We start from the raw sequence: 14225 nt of genomic DNA, 5'->3' as shown, positions 1-14225 counted from the left end.
AACAGAGCAATTCTACAAGCTTAATAAATAATGGTAATAACTGACAACAACAGATGTGCTGCTGTGATGGCATATGGACTTGAAAATCTCACTTTAAAATCTTTGGTCTTATAGTAATTCTCCTCCAAACATCTTAAGTGTTGTAAAATATGGTATTGATTTCCACTGAATGCTGGGAGATAGCAATATCATATATGGCAATAAGGATGTATGGCAACATAAAACTAACTGAAATGCAATTAGGCATGAGCTAGATTAATGGGGTATGTTTCTCCCTTGTTTGTTTATTTATTTATTTTATTATTCTGAGCCTTATAATGCTGTCATTTTAACTGTGTATTCTGTCACTGTTGTGCAACCTGTATTGACAGTGGATCAAAAAAGCATGCTATGTTTGCTGCTGCTTAATTCAATTTTTTTGTGTAGAATCATCAGTATGGTTTTATATTCCTCATTGGGATTTTGTGTTTGAAAATGAAGTAGTTTCTCTGTATCTATTAACTTTAGCCAACTTATCAGATTTTAACTAAAATTTGAGATCAGAAGCTGCCTCTATCAAGTGATGTTGGTCCCTTTTCCATAGAAATTACACTTCTGATATTTTCTGGCAGTGACGCTGAAGATGAAACATCTTAGAATTATGAGTTTTCATTTGCAGTAATGATCTCTTTTTTTTTTTTTTTTTTTTTTTTTTCATTTGTCTCCTTTCTTCTTCCTCAAAAATATATGAATAAGCAGCACAGATATTTTACATAAAAGTTAACTTACGTTGGCTGGACTGGATGATCTCGTAGGTCTTCTGTTACACTAAAGCTCAGAAAAATAAATAGTTAAGATGTCTAAAAGGCTTTCTAGGCTGATTTGTTTGTTTTTTTCTTGTGACAGCTGCATTTTCCAAGTTGTGCTCTGGCTTCCTTATATCAGTTTGTAATTGCTTCAGATGTCTCTTAAAATATTACTGAAACTTCATTAAGTGCTCTAGAGTTAATATTGCAGGATTTTATTTTATTTTATTTTATTTAGAAAATATTTGAATTCCTAGTATGTTCTCTAGGAACTGGCTGGTGCATAAATATTTTCATTTACTTTCCTTCCTGGCTTACCAGAATACCCAGATCCTAATAATCTGATTCTGAGCTATCTATATTGCTGTCCTCCTTATGTCATCCCATAGCTGGTTGGTCGGTCTTAGTTTTCTGACCCCAAATTCCACTAAAATTTTTCTTTCAGTGATGGATAGGTTTACAGAAATAAGGATGTTTTTTATTTACTCTAAATGTACTGATTAATGAAAAGCATGAAAGTGAATTCACGAATACTGGATCTTATCCTCATAGACCTGTGAAGAGAGCACTATTCCACAGACCAGCTCAAACCATGCTGTGTACTGCAGCCATGAGCTAAACCTGCCTGGTGGTCTAAGAAATTCATACACAGCTCTAACTTTCTTTTCACAGCTTTGTTGTCAGTTTTCTTACTGCACAAATAAAAAGGCTGATTTAATGTGTTTGGAATGCTATTTAAAATGAAGCAATTCATACTTAGAAAATGTGTTCATTAAATCCCATAAGTAGATCTCTACTTAATTCTGCACTGTCTATGTTTTGGCACTGAATGGAAGTAGAAGGAGTATTAGTGAAATTACTGAAAAGAAAGTATGTCTTGAAATATTTGTAGAACACTTTTCTTTAAAAATATTTTAGGAGTGTTCCTGACAACTCAAACAATGCCCCAGAGAACAGTCTGCTGCAAAGATTTAGTTGGAATGTGGAGGCTGTGCTCAAATGATGAGGAATGTGGAGTGGGATGCTAAATAAAAATAACGTCTTTATTAATGTTAAAGTGCATTGTTAAAGATTGCAATTTAGACAAGGCTGCATTAATTTACATTCTGTTTAAAACTGTGTACAACTTTGATGCTGAAGGATCCTTAGAATTCTGGTGCATTAAGTTCTGGCCACTGCAATCTTACTGTATGAGATGAGAAAATATTTTGAAATGTGTTTATACTCAATTTGGATATTTACTCCTGAGATAACTTGAGAGATTTTAAAAAGGAAGTGTGGGAAGATGCAGGACTGCTGTCTGCTTGGCTGAAGCCTCCTTAAATAGCATTAGTAATTTTTATATCATGATGAGGTTTATGTAATGAGCAGTGTTAGCTGTTTATATCAGGATTAACATGAGAGTGAAATTTCCACTGAGTTTGCTTTGATCTTACAGAGAGAAGAACATAAAAATTAGGAATATCAGATTAAGCCTGTCAAATTTAGTAATTTTGCACATTTTCACTGCGTGGACTGGACTTGCCTGTCACTCTTCAAAGCAGAGGAAATCCCATGGTTTATTCTCAATTATGATTTGATTTTGTTAATTTGGAAGCAGCATAAATTACAATCATAGAATTGCTCAGGTTGGAAAAGACCTTAAAGATAATCAAGTCCAACTACAACCTAAACAAAGTACCCTTGCTCTAACAATCCTCCACAAAATCATGTCCTTGAACAGCACATCCAAACTGTTTTTAAACATGTTCAGGGATGGTGACTCAGCCTCGTCCCTGGGAGCCTATTCCAGTGCTTAACAAACCTTTCTGTAAAGAAGTTTTTCCTGATACCCAACCTAAACTTACCCTCATGCAACTTGAGGACATTTCCCCTCATCCTGTCACCAGTGAGAAGAGACCAGCCCTACTCCCGACTTGTTATAGAACTTACACTGCTATTCTCTATTTTTTTTTTTAAACATAGGTTACAACACTAGTGAAATGTCCACAGAATCCTTCTGGTAAGAAAAAGGGACGTTCAAAAAGAGCTCGTGTCTTGTTAGCTTCTGTGGAAGAAGCCACTTGGAATCTATTGGACAAGGGGGAAAAAATTGCCAAGGAAGCGACCGTCTTAAAGGAGGAACTTAACGCAGCATTGGCTGATGTTCAGAAAGAAAGTAAGTGTATTATGTAACGAAGGCACTTAGAGGAATTAGCTTAACCATGTAAATTTGGTATGAAAATGAATCTGAGATATCCATGAGAAATATGTTTTGATGTGCAGATGCTTGAAATTTATGTTGCCTGATTGTATGCTCTCAGATACCACTGGTAAAGACATAAAGCATGCCAGCTAGGGCTCTGGAAAAGCACTTATGTCAGGGATAGTATAGTCTTTAAAAATATGCATATGTTTTCTTTTTGATGAAAAGAGGATCCCCCAGTTGATTTTACTGACTATTTAGCATGTGTTTAAGTTAATGCACACTTTGTTTCTTTACATGGAAAGAGTTGTTTTCCTGAATCCGAGCTTAAGAGCTTTTTAGATGGAAATAATAATAAAAAAAAGGCACACTCCCTCTTTTGTGCAGTAGTAAAGATTTTGTTTGTAAAGATACAGTAGGCTTGTTTGGAGTTACATTTAGAGTCTGTAGTGGAAGAATAATGGAATCTTCAAGCTACTGTAAGACTTATCCCCTTATGTCAGAACAGCTCATTGTTGGCCAGTTTTTGCCATGTTCCATTTCCTGATGGCCTATCTCCTCATTTCTAAACAGGCTTATTGATTTTTTAAAAATTTTTTTATTTTTTACTCTCTTCATGGATAAGCAGGACCTAGTTGGTTGAGTAAGAGGCTCAGGCTTGAATAATTGTGTACTGAATGATAGACATCTGAAACAGGTTCCTTTAAAAATAAGTCTTGAAAATTGATTCAGGAATTTAGGAGAAGATTTCAATGGAAAATCAGGACAGAAGAGTAATGGTGCTTGGTCATTTGGTAATCACGGCCTTTCATCAATACTCCATGAATTTTAGAAATGAGGAGTTCCTGATGGTTGCCTAGGTTCAGACTAAGAGGAGCTGATGAAAGCCTTTCCAAATAAGTAGCAACAAAGAGGAATGGTCTGCACCATAAAATTATTGTCAGGCCATGCTGTTGTTGAATGAACTTGTAACCATGCTTGGATTTATCAAGCAGTAGGGTAGACTTCTATTGCTTTTTAGCTAAGCTTTGTTGTGTGTATTCTTATGCCGTGTGATAATTTGTGCCTGAAAGACTGCATTAGCTATTTGAGTCAGGTCTCTGTATCACCCTGCCCTTAATAAAGTAACAACTTTATATTTTGTCTTCTTCCATATGCAGCTAGGACGCTTTCTGAGTGCCTGCAGTTGTTCAGAGTAGCCATTACTAGCTATAGGTTTCTTCTAGATCAAACAAGGGCTGCATTTCAGAGTCTGGTATCTGCATATAATATCTGAGATAACTTAAAGTACTTTGAGATTAAAATCATTAAGGCCAGCAAATATCATTATCTGTCATTTTGATCAGTTCAGCTTTTTGAAAAATCATCCGTTTTGGATTAGTCCTAAAATGTTAGCCCAACCAGTCCAGGTCGATAACACAAGACAAGAAATATATATATATATATAGTTTTATATTGATTTTTATACATAGATGATGTAAAAATATTTCACATCTTCAATTTATGTATTGATTCTCATCCAGGACTAGGGATGACTACAAAAATAAATAATACATAAAGTAGATTATATACACTGCATACATTTTAAAAGAAAGTTAAATCAATGTTATTACCTATCATTAAGCAATGACAAATTGTGAGCTTACAGCTCATCTCCCTCCATGGATTTGCTGAGCTGCTCAAGTTAATTTTAAAAAGTTGGTGAACAATCATACAGTAAATAGCAATTTGTTGATTTTTAACAGGTATTTTTAGTCCTTTGGAGCTGTATTATTTTAAATTTGTGGTGTACTCTACCACATGTAATTTTGCCTGTTGCTGAAGTTGCATTCTGCTGCTGCTAAATGCCTCTTGTTGCTTCAAGCTCTTTAAAAAGATCTGGATCGTAAATTCTGCCATTCGTATTATAGCATACAGTATTTAATTTTCTCTGCTCAGGTTTTTCTATGGTGATTGGCCAGTATTCTTATTCATATGCTTTAAAACCAGTTATAAATTTTTACATGTTGGCTGCAGTTTATATTTAGTGTAGGCTGGAATTCTGAAACAATCCTCTGGGTAATTTCGCTTAGATGTGAAGCAGAGTATGAGTCCCAGAGCTGCAGACCAATGTCTGGAAAAAAATATGTGAAATCTTTTCTCACATTCTTATCATATATTGATGCTCACTGAGCTCCTTAAGTAGGAGACTATGACTTTAATTAAATGCATAATACTTTGGAACAGTTATGGCCAGTGTGAAAATGCTGATTCAGCATTCAGGATTGAATGCTGGTCAGTATTCAAGGACAGTCTCCTTCAAGCCCAGAAGCAGTGCACCCCAAGAAAAAAGAAGGCAGACAAGAATGCTAGGAGGTCTCTGTGAATAAACAAGTTGCTCCTGGACTTACTTAAGCACAAAAAGGAAGACTATAGAGCGTGCAATCAGGAACAGGTTACCTGGGAGAGCTACAGAGGCTGCTGATGGACTATGTGCATTGTGTAGGAATCCAATAGCCTCATAGCTGACAAATTTTCCTGGTAATCTGCTTTGGTCTGGCTTTGTTAAAGAGCACATTTATCCCCATTTAAATTCAAAAACAGTGTATTAAATCCAAAAGTAAGTATTTAAGAAAAAAAAAATCTCACTGCCAGTCTTATGTATATAGCATAACAATAAACTGCCTTCAACTCATAATGTGTTTTAAATTATAAAATAACTAACTTTTATACAAAGGACTGAGAAACATGCAGCCATAAGCAGCTCTGACATTAAGTATCAAACTATAATTAATGCCCCAGCTCTAATACTAAATTTTGAGACAAAATAGTGATGTAGTTTATATGGGGAAACATTATCTTAAAGTCCAGAGTTTAACATGTTGCTACTTCCTTTCACTATAATTTATATCAAGGTGTGATGTGTTTGAATCATATTTTTCAAGCAGTTATATAGGCCTAGCTAAAATGTTTGCTGTTAATCATCATTACTTGCTGAACATATTTGGTCAGAAACAAAGCAGTTGCTGCCTATGTTGCTTCCATTTATTGCAGTGTCAGTCTTGCATGCATTTAGCTTTTATCGTGTCTCACGTGTGTTCCTAGATAAGCCTTACATCATACATAACTTAGAAAGCACGCTACGTGCTGGAGTTACATTTTGAGCCTTCCCTTACCCTCAAAGAATAAATTGTTAAGAAAGACAAAACCAAAAGAATTTTGCCAAACAGAAAAAAAAAAAACCAACAAAAAGGCCCACTTTCAAATGTTCATGTTTAATGTCTTGAGAGCAAAAGTCAGGGAAAACTGTGGTATACAAGAAGTGTGACTATTCACATAGAAAAAATACTGGGGGGGTGAAGTGAGGATATTTACTAAAGAATGGGGATAGTGCTGATTTGTATTTTTATTCTTCTCCAGAAAATCTCTTAAGAAAGAGCTTTGTTTTCTCATCCTACATTGATGTACAAATGCGTACTCTGCAGCTCATTCTAGGAGGAAGAATTGAGATATAAAAGCTTGAGATAACCTGTTTTGCACATTCTTTTCATCAAACCAAGAACAGATTTCATGCAGAAGGGCTTTGGACATATCTATAACTGGCTCAGATGTCCATAAGTGTGAAAAAGGGAATTAAGAGACTGTACAGGAGGCATGTTGGGGGCTGTATGTGGTGGCTCTGATTACACATTAGGAACAGCAGTATGAAATGTGGAAATAGAACTTCCTGGTATGCAGCAGTAAAATGATTGCAGTACAACAAAATACAATGGTATCTGAGCTAAATAACAGGCTCTGTGGCAGGAGAAAAATGTCCTGTAACATCTAATCTAAGATATTGTGACAAGCTGACTTGTAATGGTATTGTATATTAAGAACATGCAGGAGATATCTATCTGCTTTACTTTGACACTGATAATGCCAACTCCAGTTTGCTAACTATAGCAGATAAAAATGATGCTTGTGGTAGAAGAACAGGTGATCATACTAACAACTAGTGTATTTCATCTTTTGTTTTTAGAAAGCGTAGGCTTGTGTTCCGCTGTGAACTGACTCCCAGTCTTCTCTGGTCCTAATTCTGCTTGTGCTAGTAGAAGAACTTAAGGATGCATATAGTACTATAATCCAGGGTCTGGAAATATGCAACTGTTGGTATAAACCACTGATATTTTTTCTTGAGTTTGAGGCTAGGAACTCCTAAATGATGCAATGGCTATCAAAGTGCTTGTAGAGGGATTACTACTGAAAGACTTGCTGATACACAGACAACACCAGTCACACAGTTATTTGCTCTTCTGATCACAGTAGCCGGATTAATTCCTGTCTTTGATGTAGCTGACAGTAATTATAATTTATGATCCTTGAAGACATGATAATTACCATGTGTGTTACACAGAAAAAAAAAAAAAAAGGAATCTTCAGTAGTGTTATTTAAACAACAGCGCCACAAAAATACAACCAAACAATAAAAAAAACCAAAAAAGCTGTTACCCTTTTGTTACTGAACAAAAACAGCGGCCTGAAGGATAACTTCTTAAGACCAGTGTGGGATTACTAGGCCATCATTATTTTATTACTGTGTTGGGTGCATGAGGGAATTATTCCATCTAATCGTGTATGCCTGGCACAAAAATTCTTCAGATTATAAACATTTTACTCAATACATTTAAAACTGCATAAACATTACTGATCTGTTGCTATGAACTGTTTGGTACAGTCTGATTGGAGTAAGGCCAGTTGGTGTTTTTCATTTGAGTATACATTCCATTGGCAAATCTAGTGGCCATGTTTAGTTGTTATTTTTCACTCCCCTATCCATGTATGCTGCTGCAGTTCCTTGTGATTTACCGCCATGATTACTTTAGATGCTGTGAAATGTAGATAGCATTAGACACATTATGGAGCATTCCACGACATAAAATGTAGTTGTGGCAAGATGTAAAAATATATCAGTGAGCTCCCTTTCACAACCGTTTCTTTTGGACTGTAAGTCCATCAGCCTTAAAGGTCCGACTCAGGGAAGTGAGTTCCAGGACTTTCTTTGCAACAATACCTCCTTGTGTGAGAACACAAGAATTTGCACAAGAGTTTTTCCATGTGGATTTCACAGTGCTGCAAATGAAATGAGAAAGCCAGATGTAACAACAAACAGAAGACAAGAATGTGATTCGTGGACAGGATTAAATACAAGAAAAAAAAAAATCAAAGATATAAAAGAAGAAAGCAATATTCTGATGGTCTTGTCTGAAACAAGGGAAAACATAGCTGTTGCCAGAGTGTGATCTGGATCACTGTCTGTAGGGAGTGCTCACTAGCTGCAGTAAGCGATATTATTGCAAGTATCCGTACAAGCAGCCTACCATCAACTAGCAAGCAGCCCAGCAGGTCTACGTACCCTTGTCAGCTATTTGCCAATGGCATACTTGCTGAAAGGCTCATGACTGACTTATTTTTAAAAGTATTTTCAGGTAATGTTTTGATATTTTAGGTGCTAGAGGAAAGAGCACATGTATCTTTAACTTTTTTAAAAAATTACTCATTGGCTGAGCTGTATTTTCACCTTTCTCTTTGAGCACAGTTATTTATTTATTTATGGCAAGCAAACCTACAAAATAGCAATCATTTGATACCAGCGGCAGTACTTGATCAGCTAACGGTAGTAACCGTTTACTTTGCTATCTCTCTGTGTGTGCTGAAATATGCCTTGGAGTTGTCTGTCTTCCATTAATTATATATTTAAGATGTATTCTGACTTTATTCTTTTCAATCGCTTCTCACTTCAGTATCTGAAATAGCTGAAATATGATGGATAATGCTCATCTTTCTGCTTCTGTATTTATGCCACTAAATTAGTACTCTGTGTTTCATTGTTTTTGACAAATATAATTGGGGGGATAATCTGCCTGGTGGGATTTACAATAAAATGGATTACATTGCATCAAACTGTCATGCCTGTCTACAGCACTTAAAGAATGCTCTCTCATTGTGTTGGGGTTGGACATGTCACTTCCTGCTGCTTGTATACTTGTAGCTACTTCCTTCCTAAACTGCATTCGCAGCTGTATTTTGTGGTCGTGGTCCCTTGGCCATCATATTTGTTCATACAGTCACCTCAGAAAATGGTCAGCTTGTTCCTGAGAGGTTCATGTTTCAGATCCTTCTGACTTTGCTCACACTGTTACTGTTTGTCAGTGGAGAATTAGATCCAACATGAATAAAGTTTCATGTGATTGACACCACTCCATTTCAGACGTGGCTGGCATAATTCTGTTGTTCAGATATTGTGTTGCAGTTGTCTCAGTAGCCTAACTCATGCTTGTGTGGTGGAAGAAGAAAAAAAAGTAGAAATGTTTGTGGAATGAATTATAAGACTGGCCTTATGCCGTATTCTTTAGGAGTCCTGTGAGGGCTAAAATACTAGCAGTAAATGCACTCTAGGGTATCTTTGCTTCCAAGCTGAAGGTAACAAAATTCAGAAAAATTGGCACATCTTGCAAACATACCATTATTGAGTTAAATATATAGGATGTTTTAGATGATTGATCTTTCTGTTTCAATTCTTACTCTCTTTATCCTGAACAAAAAAGTGTCTTAGGGATCTCTTCAGTATTAAAAAAAAAATGTTGAGGTGCTTTCAAACAGAGAAGAAGAGAAGCAGGGAAAAAAAAAACAAAACAAAACACAACAACCAGGCAACCCAGTGCTGAGATCCACATTCTCCAGATATGAGACCTTTGGCAGATTCATGCTAAAAATATCCAAAATGTGATGGGTTTTTCTTCTCAATGCAAGTATTGTGGTTAAGAGCCTGTATCCAACTTAATGAGTGGCTGCCTAAAGCAGTCAACAGGAATATGTCTGAGGAGAAGAGTATGTCTTAAATATTCACTTTCTTTTGCTGCACTGTGGCTTCTCACTTCATTTGGCATGCTGAGCAATCGAGCATTTAGTAAGAACTAGGTACTGATGGCTAGAATTTGGTCGATATTGTTCTAAGGTTGTTGGATGTTGGGATAGCAGAAGACGGGGCTTGTGTGTGCAGTCTTAATTTGATCAGTAAGTTTATCGCTACTTACTAGCAATGGTTTTATTTTTAAAGTGCATTTAATTGAGTAAATACTCAGTTTAAAGGAGAGAATGAGGTGATAGTAGTGAATTTTGGTACTTATGATGCTACTGGAGCAGTTTAAAGCCAAGATCTTTGGTTAGGATTACTATGTGGTTTTTTTGGGGTTTTTTTTTTTTTTTTCCCCAGAGATTGAATGCTGAGAGTAATACAATGCCCATTTAAATCTAGTTTTCAAATTTTAATTCTGGAAAGCAGTATTTATTATTTATTGGCACCGTTGCTAGCTTATTTACAAAGATTTTTAGGTATTTATGTTGGATATTTGAGTGTATGAGATTTTCATTTTATTAACTTTTATTCATAATGAGAAGAGCAATATTTGACTCTCTTCTGTGTCCATGAATTACTTAACAGTAAGTACAAAATTTAGCTTAGAGCCTTTTGTTTTCTTGTGTGCAGTTAAGAATGATTATGTGATAGCCAAAGGAACTGATTAAGAGTTAAATAATTCAAAACAGAAAAGAAACAGCATTCAAAATGCAGAATGTTCTGCATCATCTACAGTAATAGATCTCCATTTCAAAGTATTAGGGCAACAAAAACACACTAGATTTTTGGGTAATACCTGCAACTTGCCAGATAACTGACCAGATTTTAACTGTTTCTTCTTGAGTGTTACAATATAGCCTGAAGAAATTTGTCTCCATTTTACAGGTCAAGCTTTAAAGATATCAGCAGAGGCTTTTACCAGTGATCCCTGCTATTTGCCTAAGAGGCAGGCAGTTGTCCAAACAGCACGGTCTCTTCTTACAGCTGTCACACGACTTCTTATTCTGGCAGATATGGTTGATGTGGCATACTTACTGGAACATTTAACTGCGGTAAGTATGATTTGACTTAACCCAAACTCCCTTCAGCCAGAAAAGTGGTGGTTTTTGGGGTTTTTTTTCTGTGTGTTTTATTTGTTTTATTTTGCTTTGTTTTTCCCCTGAGAACTAGTGAAAGTGTTGATTTGCAGGAAATAAATAAATAAAAAATAATTTAAAAAAAAAATACCAGCCCCCCCCCCCCCCAAAAAAAAAAAAACAATGTCCTACATCTAACTTAGCAGATTAGATCTGGAGAAGCAGATAGTTATCCATAAAATTATATTTTTTGTTCTTTTTCTTTTGTCTCCTCTTTATGTATGAAACCTTCTTGATATCTGTGTGCAGGACAATTGATCTCTATTGAGATAACCCTGTGCACTCTGCTAGTCAGCCAGTTCTCAATCTACCTCACTATCCATTCATCTATTCCACAATTTCTACGTTTCATAACAAGAATGTTGTGGGACACAGTGCTGAAGTCAAGGTATGCAACATTCACTATTCTTCTCTCAATCTATCCAGTCAGTGATGACATCATAGAAAGCTACTAGGCTGGTTGAGCATGATTTCCCCTTGTGAATCCATGTCAACCACTCCTGATAAATTTTTTCTCTTCCATTTGCTCGGAGATGGCAGTCAGAAGGTTCTATCACCTTTCCAGGGGTGGAGGTGAGGCTGACTGGCCTCTAGTTTCTCAGGTTCTTGTTCTAGCACAAGTGACACTGGCTGTCTTTTAGTCTTCAGGCACCTTCCCCATTCACCAAGACCTTTGAAAGATGGTAGAGTGGTTCAGCAATCACCTCTACCACCATCCTCAGTGCATAAGGGTGCATCCCTCTGGGGCCCATGGATTCGTGTGTGTTAATTTTAGCTAGATGCTCTCTGACCAGATCCACCTTGATCTTCCTTTCCCTGGACTCCCTGGGAAAGGAAGATCAAGGTGGATCTGGTCAGAGAGCATCTAGCTAAAATTAACACACACGAATCCATGGGCCCCAGAGGGATGCACCCTTATGCACTGAGGATGGTGGTAGAGGTGATTGCTGAACCACTCTACCATCTTTCAACTTTCCCTGGACTCTGTTTATAAGTTTCCAGGGTCTGGGATTCCTGAGGTCTAGTGTTAGCATTAAAGACTGAAGCAAGGAAGGCATTCAGCATCTCCACCTTCTCAGTACCCTCTGTTACCAGGGTGCCCACTTCATTTGGGGAGCCCACATTTTCCTTAGTCTTCCTCTTACTTTTGGCATACTTAAAAAAACCTTTCCTCTTATCCTTCATCTCCTTTGGAAGATTTAATTCCAGGAGGGCCTTAGCCATTCTCGTTGCATCTCTACATGTCCTGACAACATTTGTATGTTCTTCTCAGGTGGACAGACCCTCTTTTTCCCCATTTCTACTTAATTTCCTTTTAGTTTATCCATAACTTCCTTGCTCATCTATGCAGGCGTCCTGCCACGTTTCCCTATTTCTTACTCTTAGGGATTGTCATCAGGTGCTATTTTCTCAGACTGTACTTTAGTTGCCATCTGTCATGTGGCAAAAAAATTTAATGGAGTATTGGTGGGAAGGTTCAACTTCTACTGCTATACCACCAACATCTGACTCTGATTTCTTAGGCCAATATAACAAAATAGGAGACATTACTTTCAGAGTAGCACTTGTATTATAATATTGTCATATTCAGTCACCTTTTTTTTCTTTTTTTCTGTCTCTCTTTGTACAGCAAGGATGGCCCTGTTCTTCTACTACCATATAAAACTAATGTGGTTGTGTTACTATTCCACAATTAGGCAAAATATATCCATTTCTGTTAGTAAAATTTCCTGCTTACATGAATTCTTTTGCTGATAGCCATAGTTCTCAAGTGACTTTATTGTTGTCAGCATCATACTTCTGACTCCCAAGATGTGTTGCTGTGTTCCTGTTCTGGGAAGAGCAAGGGATTATTCTCTTCCTCTTCAAGTTTCCTTTTACATTCTAGCATCTCATAGATGGATTAAAAAAAAAAAAAAAAGTAAATCAGGTTCTATTGACTTTAAAGTGTTTGGGGAAGACAGGGAATCAAAATTCAGCTCCCAGTCACAACAGGCTTTGTTGTTTCATACTGCAGTATTTCATAGTAAAACAAAGTTGTTTGGGTTCCAGTGCTTTATTTGAAACTTCCAGTTTTGATGGTTGCTGGACGTGCAGCACAGGATTAAATAAGTATTGACTTGTAGAAAAGTCTATATTGTTATATCCCAGCTATAAGAAAGTTGCCTCTTTTGTACTGTTTGTGGAACAAAAACCAGTTGAATTATTGTATTCCTGATTGGTAACCCATTGCATCTTTACATAAGTGCTAGAAGCACTTTGCAAAATTCTTCCAGTTTATTTTACATAAGAGAATCGTAATTGGGATGTTTTCTTTCCTATAGTTTCAGTATTTCTAAACAATCCTGCAGCTCATTTCATGATTTTCATTTGAAAATGAAAGCAAATAATTGAAGATCATAATGAATGCAAAGAACCATCTGAGAAATTTCAGCAGTGCAAGGAATGCATTTATGTTTCTCTTCCACACGTTAGTTTAATTGTCTTTATAGGAGTGAGAACCAAGTTCCTCATTTAAGTCTCAGAATAAATCCATGTGGTGGGACTCTCTCCAAAATGCCAATGTAAAATGACTCACTCTAGTCTTCAGAAGAGAATACATTTTCCATGATTATTTAATCTCTGCACTGGCTATTAAACTCACCATCGTTGGTATTAGTTGTCATGGCATCTTGTTTACATCTAATCAGGAAACTGACTTGGGATATTTAGAAATAGATGAGATTTAGCAGATTTAGAAGACTTAGAAAAGGTAATTTCAACTCATGCTAGTGAACCACATTCAGATAAGATTCTGAGCTCTGTCCAGCTGAACCAGATTTATTTTTTTTCTTTTTTTTTTTTTTTTCCTTCTTCAATGGAGTCTTGATTCAATAAAAAAAGATTGTATTCAGTGACCATAATATAGAAAGTAGACCTTATATTTGCTGTATCAGCTCTATTGTCAGGTTCATACAACAAGGAAATCAACTTTCATTAAAAAAAAGTCTTAAGTACTTTTTTTTAGCTTTTAATAAAATTTTAATAGTCCTTCCATTTTATTCTTCACAAAGATGTGAACAAAAATGTTACACAGTTATTAATCATTTGAGAAATGTGATATTTCATTGTTTCTATTTCCATAACTCTGTGCTTTGTAATTCGCAGAAAATCACAAAAATTTGTGATAGAAACAAAGTAAATTTTTAAAATCAAAGAGAAAAAAAAAAAAAAGCATTTTTAAAAAATTATTCTGTATTAGA

General features: G+C 36.1%; 1 protein-coding gene across 3 annotated transcripts in view; it reads left to right on the top strand.

Annotated features, from left to right (window-relative positions):
* The window catches only part of CTNNA3 (catenin alpha 3), a 394612-nt gene that overhangs the window by 19642 nt on the left and 360745 nt on the right, over window positions 1–14225 (top strand). For all 3 annotated transcript variants that reach the window (XM_015866262.2, XM_032445274.1, XM_032445275.1), the window contains 2 exons: window positions 2751–2943; window positions 10733–10899. In XM_015866262.2, the coding sequence (XP_015721748.1) occupies window positions 2751–2943; window positions 10733–10899 (360 nt within the window). The remainder of the gene's footprint in view (window positions 1–2750; window positions 2944–10732; window positions 10900–14225) is intronic.

This window comes from Coturnix japonica, chromosome 6 (genome assembly GCF_001577835.2).
Source record: "Coturnix japonica isolate 7356 chromosome 6, Coturnix japonica 2.1, whole genome shotgun sequence".
Lineage (NCBI taxonomy): Eukaryota > Metazoa > Chordata > Aves > Galliformes > Phasianidae > Coturnix > Coturnix japonica.
This window is presented reverse-complemented; position numbering and strand designations above follow the sequence as displayed.